The sequence below is a fragment of the Physella acuta genome, unplaced genomic scaffold (assembly GCF_028476545.2).
Source record: "Physella acuta isolate Inbredline_101_S28 unplaced genomic scaffold, ASM2847654v3 ptg000891l, whole genome shotgun sequence".
Lineage (NCBI taxonomy): Eukaryota > Metazoa > Mollusca > Gastropoda > Physidae > Physella > Physella acuta.
In genome coordinates, this window is record NW_026732408.1 from 512,926 (window position 1) to 532,500 (window position 19,575).

The 19,575-nt window shown below is 41.1% G+C and overlaps 3 protein-coding genes across 4 annotated transcripts; all 3 read right to left on the reverse strand.

Moving 5' to 3' along the window:
- On the reverse strand, positions 1 to 4,942 carry LOC131952862 (dermatopontin). The gene is made up of 3 exons (XM_059315757.1): positions 4,877 to 4,942; positions 3,828 to 4,056; positions 1 to 382 (listed from the first exon to the last, which is right to left on the reverse strand). The coding sequence occupies exons 2-3, from the start codon at positions 4,042 to 4,044 to the stop codon at positions 90 to 92; spliced, it is 510 nt and encodes a 169-aa protein (XP_059171740.1). The 5' UTR covers positions 4,045 to 4,056; positions 4,877 to 4,942; the 3' UTR covers positions 1 to 89.
- Positions 4,943 to 10,911: 5,969 nt separating this feature from the next.
- LOC131952868 (uncharacterized) lies at positions 10,912 to 12,853 on the reverse strand. Of its 2 annotated transcripts, none has more exons than XM_059315767.1 (2): positions 12,672 to 12,853; positions 10,912 to 11,579 (listed from the first exon to the last, which is right to left on the reverse strand). In XM_059315767.1, the coding sequence occupies exons 1-2, from the start codon at positions 12,722 to 12,724 to the stop codon at positions 11,189 to 11,191; spliced, it is 444 nt and encodes a 147-aa protein (XP_059171750.1). In that variant the 5' UTR covers positions 12,725 to 12,853; the 3' UTR covers positions 10,912 to 11,188. The 2 variants fall into 2 exon arrangements, with proteins under 2 accessions (XP_059171750.1, XP_059171749.1); XM_059315766.1 differs by having other exon boundaries at positions 12,587 to 12,853.
- A 3,359-nt stretch (positions 12,854 to 16,212) lies between these two features.
- LOC131952830 (uncharacterized) lies at positions 16,213 to 18,486 on the reverse strand. Its single transcript, XM_059315712.1, has 2 exons — positions 18,016 to 18,486; positions 16,213 to 16,635 (listed from the first exon to the last, which is right to left on the reverse strand). Exons 1-2 carry the CDS (start codon positions 18,247 to 18,249, stop codon positions 16,528 to 16,530), a joined length of 342 nt encoding a protein of 113 aa, XP_059171695.1. The 5' UTR covers positions 18,250 to 18,486; the 3' UTR covers positions 16,213 to 16,527.
- Between the last annotated feature and the right edge of the window lie 1,089 nt (positions 18,487 to 19,575).

Sequence of the window (19,575 nt, forward strand, 5' to 3'; positions counted from 1 at the left end):
TAGGTTACTCAATACTTTATTATCTGTCGTTGAACCTGACATGTTCTTTTCACATATGCTAAAGCTTGCATATGTTATTTTCACATATCCTAAAGCTTACAAATGTACAACTTCCACATCCGGTCTTCAACGCCGTCCTTGTGAGCGCTGTGTGCACCTCTGATGACGTAGCCAGCCGGAACCGTGTAGGCGAACTTCTGGTCATATTTGTTGGTGAACTCGGTCATGTAGCATTCGTTGAACTCAGAAGCATCCAGTTCGCAGCATTGGAACTTGAACCTGCGATCTTCGTAAAAGTTTTCGTGGTAGCTCTCTATGCCTGTCACTACGGCGCCCTCAGGGCACATGTAGGCCAACAGAAGATCAAAATCGTTCACGTACCCTGAGAGTAGACCAAACAAAGAAGGTTAGATGTTTGCTTAAAGTTTTGTAAACACATGACAGACTAGGCCAACACAGACTAGGCCAATACAGGACAGACTAGGCCAACACAGACTAGGCCAATACAGACTAGGCAACACACAGACTAGGCCAACACAGGACAGACTAGGCCAACACATGACAGACTAGGCCAACACAGACTAGGCCAACACAGGACAGACTAGGCCAACACAGGACAGGCTAGGCCAACACAGACTAGGCCAACACAGACTAAGCCAACACAGACTAGGCCAACACAGGACAGACTAGGACAACAGAGGACAGACTAGGCCAACACTAGACAGACTAGGCCAACACAGGACAGACTAGACCAACACAGGACAGACTAGGCCAACACAGGACAGACTAGGCCAACAAAGACTAGGCCAACACAGGACATACTAGGCCAACACAGACTAGGCCAACACAGGACAGACTAGGCCAACACAGGACAGACTAGGCCAACACAGACTAGGCCAACACAGACTAGGCCAACACAGGACAGGCCAACACAGACTAGGCCAACACAGGACAGACTAGGCCAACACAGACTAGGCCAACACAGACTAGGCCAACACAGACTAGGCCAACACAGACTAGGCATACACAGACTAGGCCAAAACAGACTAGGCCAACACAGACTAGGCCAACACAGGACAGACTAGGCCAACACAGGACAGACTAGGCCAACACAGGACAGACTAGGCCAACGCAGGACAGACTAGGCCAAAACAGACTAGGCCAAAACAGACAAGGCCAACACAGGACAGACTAGGCCAACACATTACAGACTAGGCCAACACAGACTAGACCAACACAGACAAGGCCAACACAGACTAGGCCAACACAGACTAGGCCAACACAGACAAGGCCAACACAGACTAGGCCAACACAGACTAGGCCAACACAGAATAGGCAAACACAGGACAGACTAGGACAACAGAGGACAGACTAGGCCAACACAGGACAGACTAGGCCAACACAGGACAGACTAGGCCAACACAGACTAGGCCAAAACAGACTAGGCCAACACAGGACAGGCCAACACAGACTAGGCCAACACAGACTAGGCCAACACAGGACAGGCCAACACAGACTAGGCCAACACAGGACAGACTAGGCCAACACAGGACAGACTAGGCCAATACAGACTAGGCCAACACAGACTAGGCCAACACAGACTAGGCCAACACAGACTAGGCCAACACAGACTAGGCCAACACAGGACAGGCCAACACAGACTAGGCCAACACAGGACAGACTAGGCCAACACAGGACAGACTAGGCCAACACAGACTAGGCCAACACAGACTAGGCCAACACAGAACAGGCCAACACAGACTAGGCCAACACAGGACAGACTAGGCCAACACAGACTAGGCCAACACAGACTAGGCCAACACAGGACAGACTAGGCCAACACAGGACAGACTAGGCCAACACAGGACAGACTAGGCCAACACAGGACAGACTAGGCCAACACAGACTAGGCCAACACAGACTAGGCCAACACAGACTAGGCCAACACAGACTAGGCCAACACAGACTAGGTAAATACAGACTTGGCAACACACAGACTAGGCCAACACAGGACAGACTAGGCCAACACGTGACAGACTAGGCCAACACAGACTAGGCCAACACCGGACAGACTAGGCCAACACAGGACAGGCTAGGCCAACACATTACAGACTAGGCCAACACAGACTAGGCCAACACAGGACAGACTAGGCCAACACAGGACAGACTAGGCCAACACAGACTAGGCCAACACAGACTAGGCCAACACAGGACAGACTAGGCCAACACGTGACAGACTAGGCCAACACAGACTAGGCCAACACAGGACAGACTAGGCCAACACAGGACAGGCTAGGCCAACACATTACAGACTAGGCCAATACAGACTAGGCCAACATAGGACAGACTAGGCCAACACAGGACAGACTAGGCCAACACAGACTAGGCCAACACAGACTAGGCCAAAAAAGGACAGACTAGGCCAACACAGACTAGGCCAACACAGGACAGACTAGGCCAACACAGGACATACTAGGCCAACACAGACTAGGCCAACACAGGACAGACTAGGCCAACACAGGACAGACTAGGCCAACACAGGACATACTAGGCCAACACAGACTAGGCCAACACAGGACAGATTAGGCCAACACAGACTAGGCCAACACAGGACAGACTAGGCCAACACAGACTAGGCCAACACAGACTAGGCCAACACAGACTAGACATACACAGACTAGGCCAAAACAGACTAGGCCAACACAGACTAGGCCAACACATGACAGACTAGGCCAACACAGACTAGGCCAACACAGACTAGGCCAACACAGGACAGACTAGGCCAACACAGGACACACTAGGCCAACACAGGACAGACTAGGCCAACACAGACTAGGCCAACACAGACTAGGCCAACACAGGACAGACTAGGCCAACACAGGACAGACTAGGCCAACACAGGACAGGCTAGGCCAACGCAGGACAGACTAGGCCAAAACAGACTAGGCCAAAACAGACAAGGCCAACACAGACTAGGCCAACACAGACTAGGCCAAAACAGACAAGGCCAACACAGACTAGGCCAACACAGACTAGGCCAACACAGACTAGGCCAACACAGGACAGACTAGGCCAACACAGGACAGACTAGGCCAACACAGGACAGACTAGGCCAACACAGGACAGACTAGGCCAACACATTACAGACTAGGCCAACACAGACAAGGCCAACACAGGACAGACTAGGCCAACACATTACAGACTAGGCCAACACAGACTAGGCCAACACAGACAAGGCCAACACAGACTAGGCCAACACAGACTAGACCAACACAGGACAGACTAGGCCAACACAGACTAGGGCAACACAGACTAGGGCAACACAGACTAGGGCAACACAGACAAGGCCAACACAGACTAGGCCAACACAGACTAGGCCAACACAGGACAGACTAGGCCAACACAAGTAGAACATCAAACGGGCTACAAGAACGTATGTTAAATTAGGTTAACATTAACAAGCTTTGCTCTAACGAAATCGGTTATTTAACGTTCGTATTTTTTGTTTTGAATCATTGAATCATGTGTACAGTGTTGTACAGTGTTCATATTATCTGTACAGTGCTAATAGTTTATGTTAACAGTTTATGTCCAACTTTCAAATTTTATGTGCAGTGTTAATATTTAATGTATGTTCATATTTTATGTGCGAAAGTTATTTTTGTTATGTGCAATTTGCAATGTTAATGTGTAATGTTCATATTTTATGCGGAAAGTTTGTACTTTTTTTTTGCAATGTTTGTATTTTATTATGTGCAATGTTAGTATTTTATTATGCGCAATGTTTGTATTTCGACATAACAGCCACTGCGTATTTTTCCCCTTACCGCTCTTGGCGCAGTTGAATGTAGAAGAGCCGACCTGACGACAACCAAAGTCCCACTGTCTGTCGTTGTAGAAATTGTTGTCCTCACTGGCTATGTAGCTGAGGACTTGACCTTTTGGGCAGATGAAGTCAAACGGCTGATCGAAGCTGGTCATATAGCCAACTGTGACGTCAGTGGCGGCGAAAAGAGCCAACACAATACAGGCTAGTGACGTCATTCTATAAGATTTCTGAAAATGAAAGTTTAAAACTGCATCCAATGGGTGAAGCTGTAAATAAAGCAGGAAAAAAACTGTTGGTTCGGAACGGTAGGGGATGTTAAGGACAGGGATGGTGCAGGAAGACACTTACCGAATGCCTTCTGCTGATCGGAAAATCACCCGAACCGACACATTTCCAAATAAAATGGTGCCCCACTGTATGAATTCCAGAGGTGCAAATGCCCAAGTAATATTTGCTCAAAAGCACGTTTCAAAGTGATCCCACAAGTACATTTTATTTAAAATGAACCCATCTTTTTCTATTTTTCGATTGAAAATGTGAAACAATGTGCTTTGAAAACAAAACGTAAGAACGCAGCAACGTGGTGTTTATTGTGATTTATCACGGAAACATATTTATATACTAATAGATTTGAATAGGAATTAAATGAAAGACTTGATTGAGTGTTCGACTAAACAGTCACTGCATAATAAATATGGAATGACCCCTTATACCAAACAAGATGTTTTAAAAACGAATTAATGGAATGGACAGTGTTCTGTGAATAGTCAAATGAAAACATCCTACACAACACAATTCGTAGAAAACAATTATTTTTTTCTCTACGAACTATGGCAGTGCAGCAGAGAGTAGAGACTACATTGTAGTTTGGACGGGTGTAGGCTATACTTCGCTTTGAAAAAAAAATTATTTACCAAATGTAATTAATTTAATATGTTATTGTTATTTTGCTTTTTTGGATAACCGCGGGACTTGGACAATTTTACTGCCGTTCAAAAAATCTATTGGGCATTTATACACATAAATAAATAAAAAAAAAGTACTCACCAGATGCAATGTACAGACTCAAGAAATCTGTAGACAAACTAGACAAGGACGGGATCAGTATTTATAGGGATAAACGAGGCTAATTGCCAGCCTACCTTGTTTTTCCTAATGTAAATTGTTTTTTGAACAATTGTTTGTATCTAACCAACGTCAAACACTGTTAACGGGTCATTGGCTTATTCTTTTTCTCATTAACTCGTTTACAAACTCTTTTTATTCGTGAGTTAACTGTAAGTTGTTCCCTCTATAGGTATGCATATATATATATATATATATATATATATATATATATATATATATATATATATATATATATATATAAAGATATCGTGGGTCACATTAGTGATCTATTGAATACCTTTATTAATATTTAGGAAGAGACCCACGCTTTTCTTTATAGTTATTTAAATAGTTTTGTATAATTTATATTCTACTTTTTAGTGCATTATTACATAAAAGCTTGTTATCAAAATGTTATTTTACTCCCTCTGCCGTCAGTCGTCAGTTTAGATCAAAACGCCCGAGCAAAATTTCGGACACTTCTAACTGACAGATTTGTTTCAGCGTTGGCACGTAGGTCAAGAGATGAAGACAATGCAATCTGACATTAAATTTGACTTAATTGGATTCCTAATTAATTTTTTATCAATTACTTAAAATTGTATCCAAATTAGTAGGCTGTCTCCGCACTATTAGACACGCGTCATGACGTTCATTAAGTGCGCAATGGTTTTTAGTCATGCAACTCTATTGCGTTAAACAATTTAAAGTACGGCAAAAATAAACCGGGAGTGATCTCCCCTAAACTTTCTCTAATATAACTTGGAATGTAGACATGATTTTTAATTACTTAAACTTTTAAAAATAGAATAGAATCTCATAGAAAAAAAAATTGCGCACCAAGCGAACGCCAAAACAAAATGTGCATAATAGTGCGCAATATTATTAGTACTTTATAAATTTACATGCGTTTTTTTGAGAAATCGGAAATAGCGTAAATTAGTACTTCCGGTCAACGGAAATTACTCAAAATTGGCCAGAAGGTAGAGAATTAGATTTTTTCTTTACATGTGAAATTTCATTTACCTATCTGAAATAGTACTCAAGTTATAGGCTTTTGAAAATTTCAAAGTAGAAAAAGTACCACTTCCGATTATTGGAAATCGATAAAAAGTTGATACGGATCTACGATTTTGATAAAATACTTATATATGAAATTTCATCAACCTAGCTGTAACGGTACTCAAGTTATCGTGTTTACACACGGACAGACAGACAGACAGACACACAGACATACGGACAAGATTGCAAAATTATGTTTTTCCGTATCAGTGAGGTGTAAAACACAGTAAAACGTCGAGATTTGTAAAAATCTCGATTTTTTTTTTTGCACGATTACAAGACTTTCTCTATACTTCGTATATACGAGAAAGTAAAAACCGTAAAAAACGTTTTAATAATAAGCTTTTATATAATAATGCACTAAAAAGTAAAAAATAAAGAGACCCGCGCTTTTCTTTATAGTTGTTTAAATAGTGGCGCATAATTTATTTTCTACTTTTTAGTGCATTATTACATAAAAGCTTTGTTATTAAAACGTTTTAATGAATTCTTTTTCTCCTACAAGTATAACATTAAAAGACCTTTAATATACTCCTGGAATTCATGTGAAACGGGTACTGGTAGCTAATTATATTTGGCTACAGGACATTACCCCCTCCGGAAATTAGCCCCCCCCGGTCATTCCCCCCCCAATATTTACCCCCGGTGCAATTACCCACTGTCAATTACCCCCCGGGGAATTATCCCCCCCCTCAAGTTAAAATCCTAACTCTAACTAGAATTCTATACCTATATTCTTCTTTAATCCTAACCTTAAAAAAAAAGACCAAAACCTAAGCATCCACCTTAGCCTAAAACTTCACACAAAACCAAAACCAACGCTAGATATTGGTTTAAGCCTAACCCTAACCCTAACCCTAACCCTAGCTCTAACCCTAAACCTATCCCTAACCCTAACCCTAACCCTAACCCTAACCCTAACCCTAACCCTAACCCTAACCCTAACCCTAACCCTAACCCTAACCCTAACCCTAACCCTAACCCTAACTCTAACCCAAACCTTAACCCTAACCCTAACCCTAACCCTAACCCTAACCCTAACCCTAACCCTAACCCTAACCCTAACCCTAGCCGTAGCCGTAGCCCTAAACCTAGCCCTAACCCTAACCCTAACTCTAACCCTGTCCGGGGGGGAGGTAATGTCCTACTGGGCGGTGGTAATTGACAGGGGGTAATTGACAGGAGGGTAATTACTCCGGGGGGTAATGTCGGGGGGAAATGTCCGGGGGTAATTGATAGGGGTGAAATGCCCTGTTCCCGTTATATATATATATATATATATATATATATATATATATATATATACTGACAAAATAACTGTGTTTAAATAGAAAAATCTGTGGGAAGTTAAAATAAAACAAACCAGAAAAAAACCCTAAGCAGCCGATTGCACAAAACCAAACATGAACCCGAACTGAATTAGAAAACTACAGAACAAAACAAGATATAAAGTTTGGTCTGTCAAGAGTAGAGAGGACGCAAGTATATCTGCCAGCCACACAGACAACCCCAACACAACCCGACACCATCACACACACCATCCCGTCCCCATCACACACACCATCCCTTCTCCATCACACACATCACCCCTTCCCCATCCCACACACCTTCCCGTCCCCACCAGGATTCCTCACTAAACACATTATCTGATACTTATTTTCACATTAGTAAAAGATTCTGGTCCCTAAGCTGTTGTTTTGTTCTTCAAAAAAGTAAATGCTAGATGTGCGACATATGTTGCGGGACTTTGTTGTTTGTGTGAATGTTACATCTGTTTAAGTTTAATCATGCGTGGCGCGTGTTGGTCACGATTGAGTGACTCTATCATCCGTTTGTGTATGTGAGCGACTCTGTCATCAGTTTGTGTTTGTGAGCGAATCTGTCATCAGTTTGTGTTTGTGAGCGAATCTGTCATCAGTTTGTGTTTGTGAGCGAATCTGTCATCAGTTTGTGTTTGTGAGCGACTCTTTCATCAGTTTGTGTTTGTGAGAGACTCTGTCATCAGTTTGTGTTTGTGAGAGACTCTGTCATCAATTTGTGTTTATCTACATGAGGATAAATGCGTTTTCAATACAGTCCGTAGTAGTGATAAAAGAAATTTAAAAATTTCCAACTTTAAATGCAATAAGAAAATGGAGCACACTATTCGCTCTTTAAGATGAAATAATAAATGCATTGCGATTTTTGAAAACATTTATCTGAACTTTGAGATTTGTAAAGAACATCTGTGAATATATGATCGAATGATTGCTATTATATAATGTGTACCTTCTTGCGTCTTTATGAATTCAGTAGGTATTTAATTAATTACTACAACTTCAAATCTAATTAGATAAAAATAAGATATTCTTGCGTTGTTTTCAAAGACGAAGTTATTTGGGATAGAATTAGCGGCACTGAGTCCAAAATTTTGTATTACAATATTCGACAGTAAACCCACATTAAAACGTTTCTTCAGGCGGTGAAATTTTTTTAACGTTGTAGATCATTTGAAAATACGAACAAACATGATTTGGCTAATGAGATTTTCCGGGTAATTAATTAGGCACGTGACTCCACAACAGTGCCGTGAAGATGTAATTAGATTTAAATTAGATCAGTCACTTGGTGATTAAGATCACCTTTGTGTTGGTGCAGAATTTAATTATTCACCTACGCGTTAACTATTCACCATTATGTTGATGCATCAGTTAACTATTCACCATTATGTTGATACATCAGTTAACTATTCACCTTTATGTTGATACATCAGTTAACTATTCACCTTTGTGTTGATACATTCGTTAACTATTCACCTTTATGTTGATACATCAGTTAACTATTCACCTTTATGTTGATACATCAGTTAACTATTCACCTTTGTGTCGATAAATTCGTTAACTAATCACCTTTATGTTGATACATTCGTTAACTATTCACCTTTATGTTGAAACATCAGTTAACTATTCACCTTTATGTTGATACATCAGTTAACTATTCACCTTTATGTTGATACATCAGTTAACTATTCACCTTTGTGTTGATACATTCGTTAACTATTCACCTTTAAGGTAAAACAGAAGTTAACTATTTAACTCATCAATTTGCGTTTAAACAACCGTTAACTGTTCAACTTTATGTTAATAATGTTTTGTTGATTTCAGATTCCAACCAAACTATCTCCCAACCCCGTCAAACAGCTGTTTCATCTCCAGCTGATCACGTGACATTGTTTCAACTAACGACGTTAGTTTTGATACCTGTGAGATTATTGTTATCCTTCTTCAGTGGTGTTTTTTGCTTACCTCAGTGATTTTACCAGAAACTAGCCGTCCCGGCCAGGCCCTGCACGGGCATCTCTGAAAAACATATCTGTCAAGGACCATAACTTGTGTTTAGTAATCAGCATTTACCCGGCATTGCCCACCCTAGCCACAACCAACCAAAACGCAAACATAACACTAACACAAAACAAACACAAACGAAAACACAAAAACAAACGCAAAGACAAACCCAACCACAAACACAAAGAAAACACAAACACTAACGCAAACAAAAAAGCAAACGAAAACAAATCCAAACGCAAACACAAACCCAACCACAACCAAACAAAACCAATACACACCAAAAAAAAAACATCGCAAACATAACACAAATACAAACACAAACGAAAAAAAAAAATAAACACAAACACAACCACAAACACAAAGAAAACACAAACGCAGAAAAAAGCAAACGAAAACACAAACGCAAAGAAAAAAAGCAAATGAAAACAAACCCAAACCCAAATTCAAACGCAAACACAACCACAAACGCAAACCCAAACACAAAGAAAACACAAACGCAAAGATAAACTCAAAGTGTCCACAGTCTAGCCCGGGGCGCCAAATCGCACCATGACGACGTGCGGCGTAACCGCCTGATTCAACTTAGTAAACGACTATAGTACCCAACTTTTACATAGCCTTTTGAACTCACTTACGCGAACGTAGATACTATAGCGAACACGGGAAGGCCCGGGGCGCCAAATAGCACCCTGTCGGGGTGTATGCGGACGCCCGGATTTGATTCACTTAAAGACTATAGTAACCTTTCTTATCCAAAGTCTATCGCACTGTTTAAAACGAAATTATGCACCATGGCGCTCACATGATAGCCCAGGGCGCCAAATCTAACCGTGCAGGGCCGCCGGCGGACGCGCCTATTTCAATTTAGTGAACACAATTATAATACTCCAAGCTTATCCGTAAATGGAAAGAAATAAACATATAGGGTTTGTAGGACCTGGCTTATTAAATGTTATTGATTTAAAAAAATAATTAGTAAACAGTATGTTCAGTGTATAGAATAACTAAAAGGCAGTATTAAAAATACCAACGACATTGCACTTAATCAATCCCCCTAATTATGTAATTATTTTTTTCCTAACACCAAAACAAAGTTAAAAAAAAAGTAAACTCTTTCTTCCCCCGATTTAATGGTTTTTTGAAGGAAGTAACTGTGTTTTCCAAATCAAAGGACGTTATGAGAACTAAAGGAAAAAATGCAAAAACATTTCAGACACAATTTTAGAAATTTTATAAACGTTGATATACTTTTTAAAAAAAATTATGTAATGTTCGTAATTGAAAATTATTATTCTAAGTATATAAATTGAAAATTGTTTTGAAAGACTTTCAATAGTAATTTTTTAACTTATAAATTTAGACCATGAGCACTTTAATAATCTAACACTTGAATCCATCGAGGTTTGGCTTTTTTTTTTCATTTTTTCTTATATTCCTTTGTAATTCTCGATTACAAACATACAAACATACAGAATTGAGCTTTATATATTAGATTACTAGAAATACTCTCTATCACACACTTGAGCTAGATAGTTTTTCAACATATAATAAAAATTTTAATATAAATACATGGAAAACATATCAGGACTAAATGTTTAATAATAACATATTTAAAACGATTTTTCTGAAAAAAAAAATGCTCATGGAAAATATTCCTTGGCGACATATTTGGTGACAATTTTAACAATATCTGTAACAATTAAATAGCCAGGAAAAAAATCCCAGACAAATGCATCAATTTTAACATTTTGTAAATTTGTGTTTGTGATGTTGGTACACTGAATCTTTGTTTAAAACTTGATATTTGTTGCGAGAGTTCTTGAGGTTTTAAAAGTTGAGAGTTGTGGCCAGGGTTCTGGAACTTTTAAAAGTTGAGAGTTGTGGCAAGGGTAGTGGAAGTTTTCACTTGTGGAACAAATTCAAAGGCTGGCTCTGTGAATGGTCTTAAAATGTGTACACTATGGTCATCGCCATACGTAGCGGAGTCGGGGCTTGTGTCACGGTACTGGGGGGTGGGGGGACGGGGCTCGAACGCCTCCACGAATGTCCGCTCCTGGCGCAGGAAGTTGGGGTGGTCGAGGGCGTCGTTGGTGCGGATGGATCGCTGCAGCCACTTGGTGTTGCTGTGTTCCGGCGCTGGGGGCGTGGCCGCCATGACGTCACGCCCCTCTAGTTCCTCGACTTCTATGAGCATAGCGGGTTTTACCGTTGGTTTAGGGGCCTCAGAGGAAACAATCTTGATGGTGTTACGGGCCCTGAAATGTTAAGTAATCTATATATAAATCTTTTCATGGGCGAGGCGATGCAAGCCGACTATCTAACCCTCCTCCCGCCCCCCCCCCCCTCGCTTTCCAGTCTGGTGAGCTGTGGTCACCCCGAATGTTTACAATAGTGGAGCCGAGGCGAATTAGTGACGGCTATTAGGGGCAGATAATTAAGTTTTTAAACGATTTGAAACCAAGGAAAGGTAAGAAGTTATGTTGGTCTCCTCATTGTCGTCTGAAAGCTGTCGTCACGGACGGCTGCTTTCATGTGGGCGGGGGTGGGGGTGGTAGTGTCTAATTCGCAGACTAATATATTGCTTCCTAATGTTCCTGATGTTTTATAGCAAAAACCAATCTTTACACGTGTAACTCGTTTGTCTAAACTTCCGTATTTGTTATCAATTATATGAAAACACTGGGACTTCGTGGCCTAGCGGTAGGGCTCTAGCCAAATGTATCGAGTTGGAATTCGGGTTCAGGTCAGTAGAGGGTCCCTGAGTCCACCCGTTTCTATGGGCACATAAATGAAATTAGGGAAAGTAAAGGCCACACTCTCCCCGCATATTCTGAGGTCACAGAAACATGTGAACTCTTCTTCACCTGCCCCATGGACTGTCAGGTTCGAAATGAGAACTTTACTATTTAAACACAGGCTGACGTGGATGATCACGTGATCATTACCACAGAGTTAACCCCCATTTTGTTACTGAACTGTGTGTTTTAAGATTTATTTAATGCATGCCTAAATTGAAAATTATATTTTAAAAAATATTTATGTGTTGTCATAGGAAATATTTTAATAAAAAAGAAACCGCTATACTAGAAATACAACAGAATAAAATGACTTACGATGCTGTAAGTAGTTTATTACATACGAACATACGATTATAATAATATCATCGATTATTACATATTTCCCGTAAATTACACAATGTTATACGTAGGTGTTTTATAAATTACACATCCCCCCGATTATTATTTATATAGGTATCACTTACCTTCCCGTGTTGTATCCAGGTTTATCCCCCTTTTTATATCCACACACTATAATATAGTTAACAATAATAAAAACAGAGAATATACCTAAAATAAAATACAACATTTTGGAGTTGTAGCCTACACTTTGCAACTGGCATAATATATTTTTTGTTTACTTTGAGACAGCTTGTAAAAATTGAGTGTCACAAGTGCACACCTTAGGTGCACAGTGCACCGACACAATGCTGGGATACACAATGTTACAAAACGAGTAACGCGACCCTCATTGATTGAACAAAAACCCCATTGTCACACGTAGGCTACACTCAAGCAAGGGCAGATAAGATCAGGCGGCGTAACTCTGCCTGATTAAATCTCTGATCCGTGCCTAGGATTTAGGCGTCTGTGGTGGTAGGCGTAGAGTTATTGATCTGGTGATTTGTTGATTGATTAGCGATCGAACATTTGGTTATTGTATCTTTGTCTTGTATTAGTTCATTGAGTTTTCTGGGGTACGGTTTCAGAGGGCGCTGTTTTAATAAGTTTGATTTGAGAGTTCTGTTCGACCTTTGTGGTATAGCTTCAGATATTTGTGTTCGACCCTTGTGGTATAGCTTGATATGTGTATTCGAACTATGTGGTATTGTTTCAGACTGTTGTATTCGACCCTTATGGTATCGCTTCAGATATTTGTATTCGACCCTCTGGTATCGCTTCAGATATTTGTATTCGACCCTCTGGTATCGCTTCAGATATTTGTATTCGACCCTTGCGGTATGGTTTCAGACAGTTATATTCGACCCTTGTGAGTATCGTTTCCAATGGTATTATTTGATCGCTAAGAATTTTTTTGTAAGGTGCTAAACTGTAAATTCAAAGCTATTTGGTAAAAAAAAGTGATGTGAAGTGTTCAACTGACCACGCCGTCCGACTTAGCTATGTGGTGATGAAGTGTTCAACTGACCACATTATCCGTCCCACATAGCTATGTGGTGATGAAGTGTTCAACTGACCACACCGTCCCACATAGCTATGTGGTGATGAAGTGTTCAACTGACCACCTTATCCGTCCCACATAGCTATGTGGTGATGAAGTGTTCAACAGACCACATTATCCGTCCCACATAGCTATGTGGTGATGAAGTGTTCAACTGACCACATTATCCGTCCCACATAGCTATGTGGTGATGAAGTGTTCAACTGACCACATTATCCGTCCCACATAGCTATGTGGTGATGAAGTGTTCAACTGACCACATTATCCGTCCCACATAGCTATGTGGTGATGAAGTGTTCAACTGACCACATTATCCGTCCCACATAGCTATGTTGTGATGAAGTGTTCAACTGACCACATTATCCGTCCCACATAGCTATGTGGTGATGAAGTGTTCAACTGACCACCTTATCTGTCCCACATAGCTATGTGGTGATGAAGTGTTCAACTGACCACATTATCCGTCCCACATAGCTATGTGGTGATGAAGTGTTCAACTGACCACATTATCCGTCCCACATAGCTATGTGGTGATGAAGTGTTCAACTGACCACATTATCCGTCCCACATAGCTATGTTGTGATGAAGTGTTCAACTGACCACGCCGTCCGACTTAGCTATGTGGTGATGAAGTGTTCAACTGACCACATTATCCGTCCCACATAGCTATGTGGTGATGAAGTGTTCAACTGACCACACCGTCCCACATAGCTATGTGGTGATGAAGTGTTCAACTGACCACCTTATCCGTCCCACATAGCTATGTGGTGATGAAGTGTTCAACAGACCACATTATCCGTCCCACATAGCTATGTGGTGATGAAGTGTTCAACTGACCACATTATCCGTCCCACATAGCTATGTGGTGATGAAGTGTTCAACTGACCACATTATCCGTCCCACATAGCTATGTGGTGATGAAGTGTTCAACTGACCACATTATCCGTCCCACATAGCTATGTGGTGATGAAGTGTTCAACTGACCACACCGTCCCACATAGCTATGTGGTGATGAAGTGTTCAACTGACCACATTATCCGTCCCACATAGCTATGTGGTGATGAAGTGTTCAACTGACCACATTATCCGTCCCACATAGCTATGTGGTGATGAAGTGTTCAACTGACCACATTATCCGTCCCACATAGCTATGTGGTGATGAAGTGTTCAACTGACCACATTATCCGTCCCACATAGCTATGTTGTGATGAAGTGTTCAACTGACCACATTATCCGTCCCACATAGCTATGTGGTGATGAAGTGTTCAACTGACCACACCGTCCCACATAGCTATGTGGTGATGAAGTGTTCAACTGACCACATTATCCGTCCCACATAGCTATGTGGTGATGAAGTGTTCAACTGACCACACTGTCCCACATAGCTATGTGGTGATGAAGTGTTCAACTGACCACACTGTCCCACATAGCTATGTGGTGATGAAGTGTTCAACTGACCACACTGTCCCACATAGCTATGTGGTGATGAAGTGTTCAACTGACCACACCGTCCCACATAGCTATGTGGTGTTGAAGTGTTCAACTGACCACACCGTCCCACATAGCTATGTTGTGATGAAGTGTTCAACTGACCACACCGTCCCACATAGCTATGTGGTGATGAAGTGTTCAACTGACCACACCGTCCCACATAGCTATGTGGTGATGAAGTGTTCAACTGAACACATTATAACGTATCTATGCTAGGTAGTCTTATTGGATACAATTCAAAATACATTTTAGAAATTGTGGTATAATATAAAATCTAAATTTAGATTTAGTCGGTCAAAATAAAAAAATGAAAAGTGTAGAATTTTGTCGGACAAAATAATAAAATAAAGTGTAGAAATTGTCGGTCAAAATAAAAAAATAAAGTGTAGAAATTGTCGGACAAAATAAAAAATAAAGTGTAGAAATTGTCGAACTAAATAAAAAAATAAAGTGTAGAAATTGTCGGACAAAATAAAAAATAAAGTGTAGAAATTGTCGGACAAAATAAAAAAAATAAAGTGTAGAAATTGTCGGACAAAAAAAAAATGTTTTGTTGTGCATACAGCATGTATATTAAAATGCAATAAAATAACTAGGGATACAACAAAAAATTGAACCAGTGATTTTTTTTTGGTCTAACTTTAGTCCAGTTGTTTTATTAAATCAATTCTAGATGGTTCCTAGCCCGCTGCTGTTGAACACTAGGTGGGTTGATGTGCACTGTCATGTCAAAGCTGTTGGGCTGTTCAGTGGGCTTAGATACGATGGACTGTCATATCCAAGCTGTTTGGCTGTTTAGCTGTTCAGTATGCTTTTTAGATAAGATGAACTGTCCTATCAAAGCTGTTTAGCTGTTCAGTTGGCTGTTTAGCTAAATTGGACTGTCCCATCAAAGCTGTTTGGCTGTTTAGCTCTTCAGTTGGCTGTTGACCTAAGTTGGACTGTCCCATCAAAGCTGTTTAGCTGTTCAGTTGGCTGTTGATCTAAGTTGGACTGTCCCATCAAAGCTGTTTGGGTGTTAAGTTGGCTGTTGATTTAAGTTAGACTGTCCCATCAAAGCTGTTTAGCTGTTCAGTTGGCTGTTTAAGTTGAACTATCCCATCAAAGCTGTTTGGCTGTTCAGTTGGCTGTTGATTTAAGTTGGACTGTCCCATCAAAGCTGTTTAGCTGTTCAGTTGGCTGTTGATCTAAGTTGGACTGTCCCATCAAAGCTGTTTAGCTGTTCAGTGGGCTGTTTAGCTAAGTTGGACTGTCCCATCAAAGCTGTTTAGCTGTTCAGTGGGCTGTTTAGCTAAATTGGACTGTCCCATCAAAGCTGTTTAGCTGTTCAGTGGGCTGTTTAGCTAAATTGGACTGTCCCATCAAAGCTGTTTGGCTGTTCAGTGGGCTGTTGATTTAAGTTGGACTGTCCCATCAAAGCTGTTTGGCTGTTTGGCTGTTCAGTTGGCTGTTGATTTAAGTTGAACTGTCCAATCAAAGCTGTTTGGCTGTCCGGAAGGAATAGATGAGGTAGACCACAATCCCAAAGACGATGACAGTGGCCGGCGTCCCTAGACTGAGCAGGGGGACTTTCCTTAAGCCCTGGACACGGGGGGGGGGGGGGGGGAGAGAAGAAGAGATGGTCGATTGTTAAAGACTGTTCAATCATTTCAATAAGTGGTGGACTGTTTTAAATGTCGGTTAAGTTTACATTGTATGGTCTGAATGCATTATTTTTTAGGAATGTAATACATGATATAAGGCAATGATGTGATTGTGATACAAGATCTGAATGTATTACTTTGTCTTTTAATGCAGAGGTCTAGCGGTAGAGAGCTGGACTGCTAACCCATAAATCTCGAGTTTGAATCCGGGTTCAAGTCCGTACACCGTCCATGAGTCCACCCAACTCTGATGGGTACCTAACTCATGTTAGGGAAAGTAAAGGCGGCTGGACATAGTGCTGACCACACTATCTTTTCATATGACGAGGTCACAGAAACAGGTGAACTCTACTTCGGTTGCCCTAGAGACCTTCAGGTTTGAAAAGGGAACTGTACTAATTTAATGCATGCTGTATGACAATGGTGTGATACAAGATCTGAATGTATTACTTTATTTGTCATTTAATGCATACTATATGACAATGATACGATACGAGATATGCTATGTGACAGAAGACAATGTATCTGAGAGTTCATTATGACAAAGGGTATTTGTAAACACTAATGTTGGGTAAGAGTAGAGTCCCTTTTGTTTAGACCAGGGGTTCCCAACCTTTTTTACTCTAGAGCACATTCTAAAATATCGGTAGGGTGGCGGGCACCACCTATTTTAAATCGACAAACTCCTTCCAGAGGCGTAGCGAACCTTCCCGTAAACCGGGGACAAAACTTTCGATTTGCACCCCCCCCCCTAAAACTTTCGATTTGCACCCCCCCCTCCCCCCCTCAAACTTTCGATTTGCACCCCCTTCAACCTTTCAATAATGTTTATGAAATAAATTCTGTCTCTGTTGAATAGTGAGGGGAGGGCACATACGAATCGTTCGGCGGGCGCCCTGGCGCCCGTGGGCACGGGATTGGGAACCCCTGGTTTAGACGAATGATACATCAAACCATACTGTTTCTGGGTTGTTGTTTTTTTTTAATGAAATATAAACAAAATTGATATAAAAATATCAGCAACTGAGGAAGTAAAGGAAAATTTGACATATTCGTTAGATAAAATATAAGAAGTTTGGGTAGGGAAGTGAGTTAGTGTGGAGGAGGGGGGTGGCATTTCTTGATAACTGGCTATTGTGGACCTATGATGTGATGTTAAACCTATAACAGAACCAGATAAATACAGATTTGTGTTAACTTGAGCTACGATCGTACACTACAGGGTATCGGTAACTGCAGCTTACATTTTGCCATACACATACACTGTACTGTAAGCCATGCTGTACGACACGTGACATGCTGTACAACAATCACCTACCCTCCTCTCTCGAATGATCCGACGAATCCTGGTGTAGGTCGTGTCGTCATCCTCAGGCTCATCTAACTCGACCTGCTTGTTCTTCCCCTGAGGTTTGGAGACGTCCCCCGTCTTGCCGGTTTTTGGCGTGTTGTACGACATCGAGTCAGTCGTCAGACATTCGCTCTCCGTGAAGTACTGGGCCGTCATAACCTCGTTGTGGTTGGCGGAGCGGCTGTTTTCGTGGGAGGCCATGTTGAAAGTTACTGAAGGTTAAAGCTCTTGACAGCTGGTGATGATTCTAGCTGGTGATGTTTGGAACAGATGGTGACACGTAGGAACAGCTGGTGACACGTAGGAACAGCTGGTGACACTAAAGGGCAGGTAGTGACAAGTGTGACGAATCGCAGACAATTTTTAAAATATTTTTTTTCCAGACGGTCTACAAACAGCCTGACATGACCGCCATATTGGATATGATGCTACTAAGTATTTTCAACGTTCGCGTCGTTGGTTTCCTTCTGGTGCTTTTTGGTGCGAAGTGCGCAACTCTTTAAATTTATATAAACTTTACCCCCCAAACAACAAAGTAACTGCCTGATTGTAATCAACCTATATTAAACGAAACAAGTTAGGGATATTTATAATAAGCGACCATTTTCTGTACCACAACACAATACACCACAAGTTGGGAAAGAATTATCAACCGAACATTAATTAGTTACACTGCACGCTCGTTATTTAACTTTATTTATATTTATCGTTATAGGTGGGCAAACAGTTGCAGAGCTATACAATGTTACACTAGAGAGGTTTTGAAATGAGGTGTTGTCAGTTTTGAATATGTAAGTCTGGCGGTTTCAATCGTCGATACCCTTAGCCATCTGACTGACCACATCACCCTCCACCATCTGAGAGACGACCGCTGCATGCCAGCCCTAGAAATCTGACAACGTTTATCACTGACAGCGGTCAGTTACTATTGACTGCGGTAAGTTACTTTACTATTGACGGCGGTAAGTTACTTTACTATTGACGGCGGTAAGTTACCATTGATGGCGGTCAGCTACTATTGACATCGGTCAGTTACCACTGACAGCGGTCAGTTACCACTGACAGCGGTCAGTTACCACTGACGGTGGTCAGTTACCACTAACAGCGGTCAGTGGAGTGAATACAACATCTCTCGCCGCTCTGCAACCGATGGGTTGGAGAGTTTTCTTGGATTTTAAAAACGAGAACAAGATGTTTGTTGGTCTGTAGCCTTAATGTGCTAGGGTCTTATATTGTTGATGTGAAACAATTTAATAAAATTGTACAAAGTCGTCTGCGAGCATAAAACATAACTTGGGTGGTTATTTGATTTTTCTCTTCGACTTTCAACACCAATACCTGTTCATTTAACAAACAAGATACACCCAGCTGGATTTTGTCGACCTACGTCTTTGTAATTTATCTTGGTGGTATGATGTGGTATCGGCTTAGAGAGGATATGGCTAATCAACCGGCCTTTTGGGTTGAGCTATTTTGTTAATCTGTACCAGGTTGTTGGTTTAGTGTCAGCCTTAGTTCTTGTTTAGT

Excerpts from the sequence above, each read along its gene's own strand:
- LOC131952862 (XM_059315757.1), bottom strand. The coding sequence starts at position 4,044 with ATGACGTCACTAGCCTGTATTGTGTTGGCTCTTTTCGCCGCCACTGAC. Across the intron at positions 383-3,827 it reads ATTCAACTGCGCCAAGAGCG|GGTACGTGAACGATTTTGAT; the intron begins GTAAGGGGAAAA and ends GTCTACTCTCAG.
- LOC131952868 (XM_059315766.1), bottom strand. The coding sequence starts at position 12,690 with ATGTTGTATTTTATTTTAGGTATATTCTCTGTTTTTATTATTGTTAAC. Across the intron at positions 11,580-12,586 it reads CCTGGATACAACACGGGAAG|GGCCCGTAACACCATCAAGA; the intron begins GTAAGTGATACC and ends TTAACATTTCAG.
- LOC131952830 (XM_059315712.1), bottom strand. The coding sequence starts at position 18,249 with ATGGCCTCCCACGAAAACAGCCGCTCCGCCAACCACAACGAGGTTATG. Across the intron at positions 16,636-18,015 it reads GGATCATTCGAGAGAGGAGG|GGCTTAAGGAAAGTCCCCCT; the intron begins GTAGGTGATTGT and ends CCCCGTGTCCAG.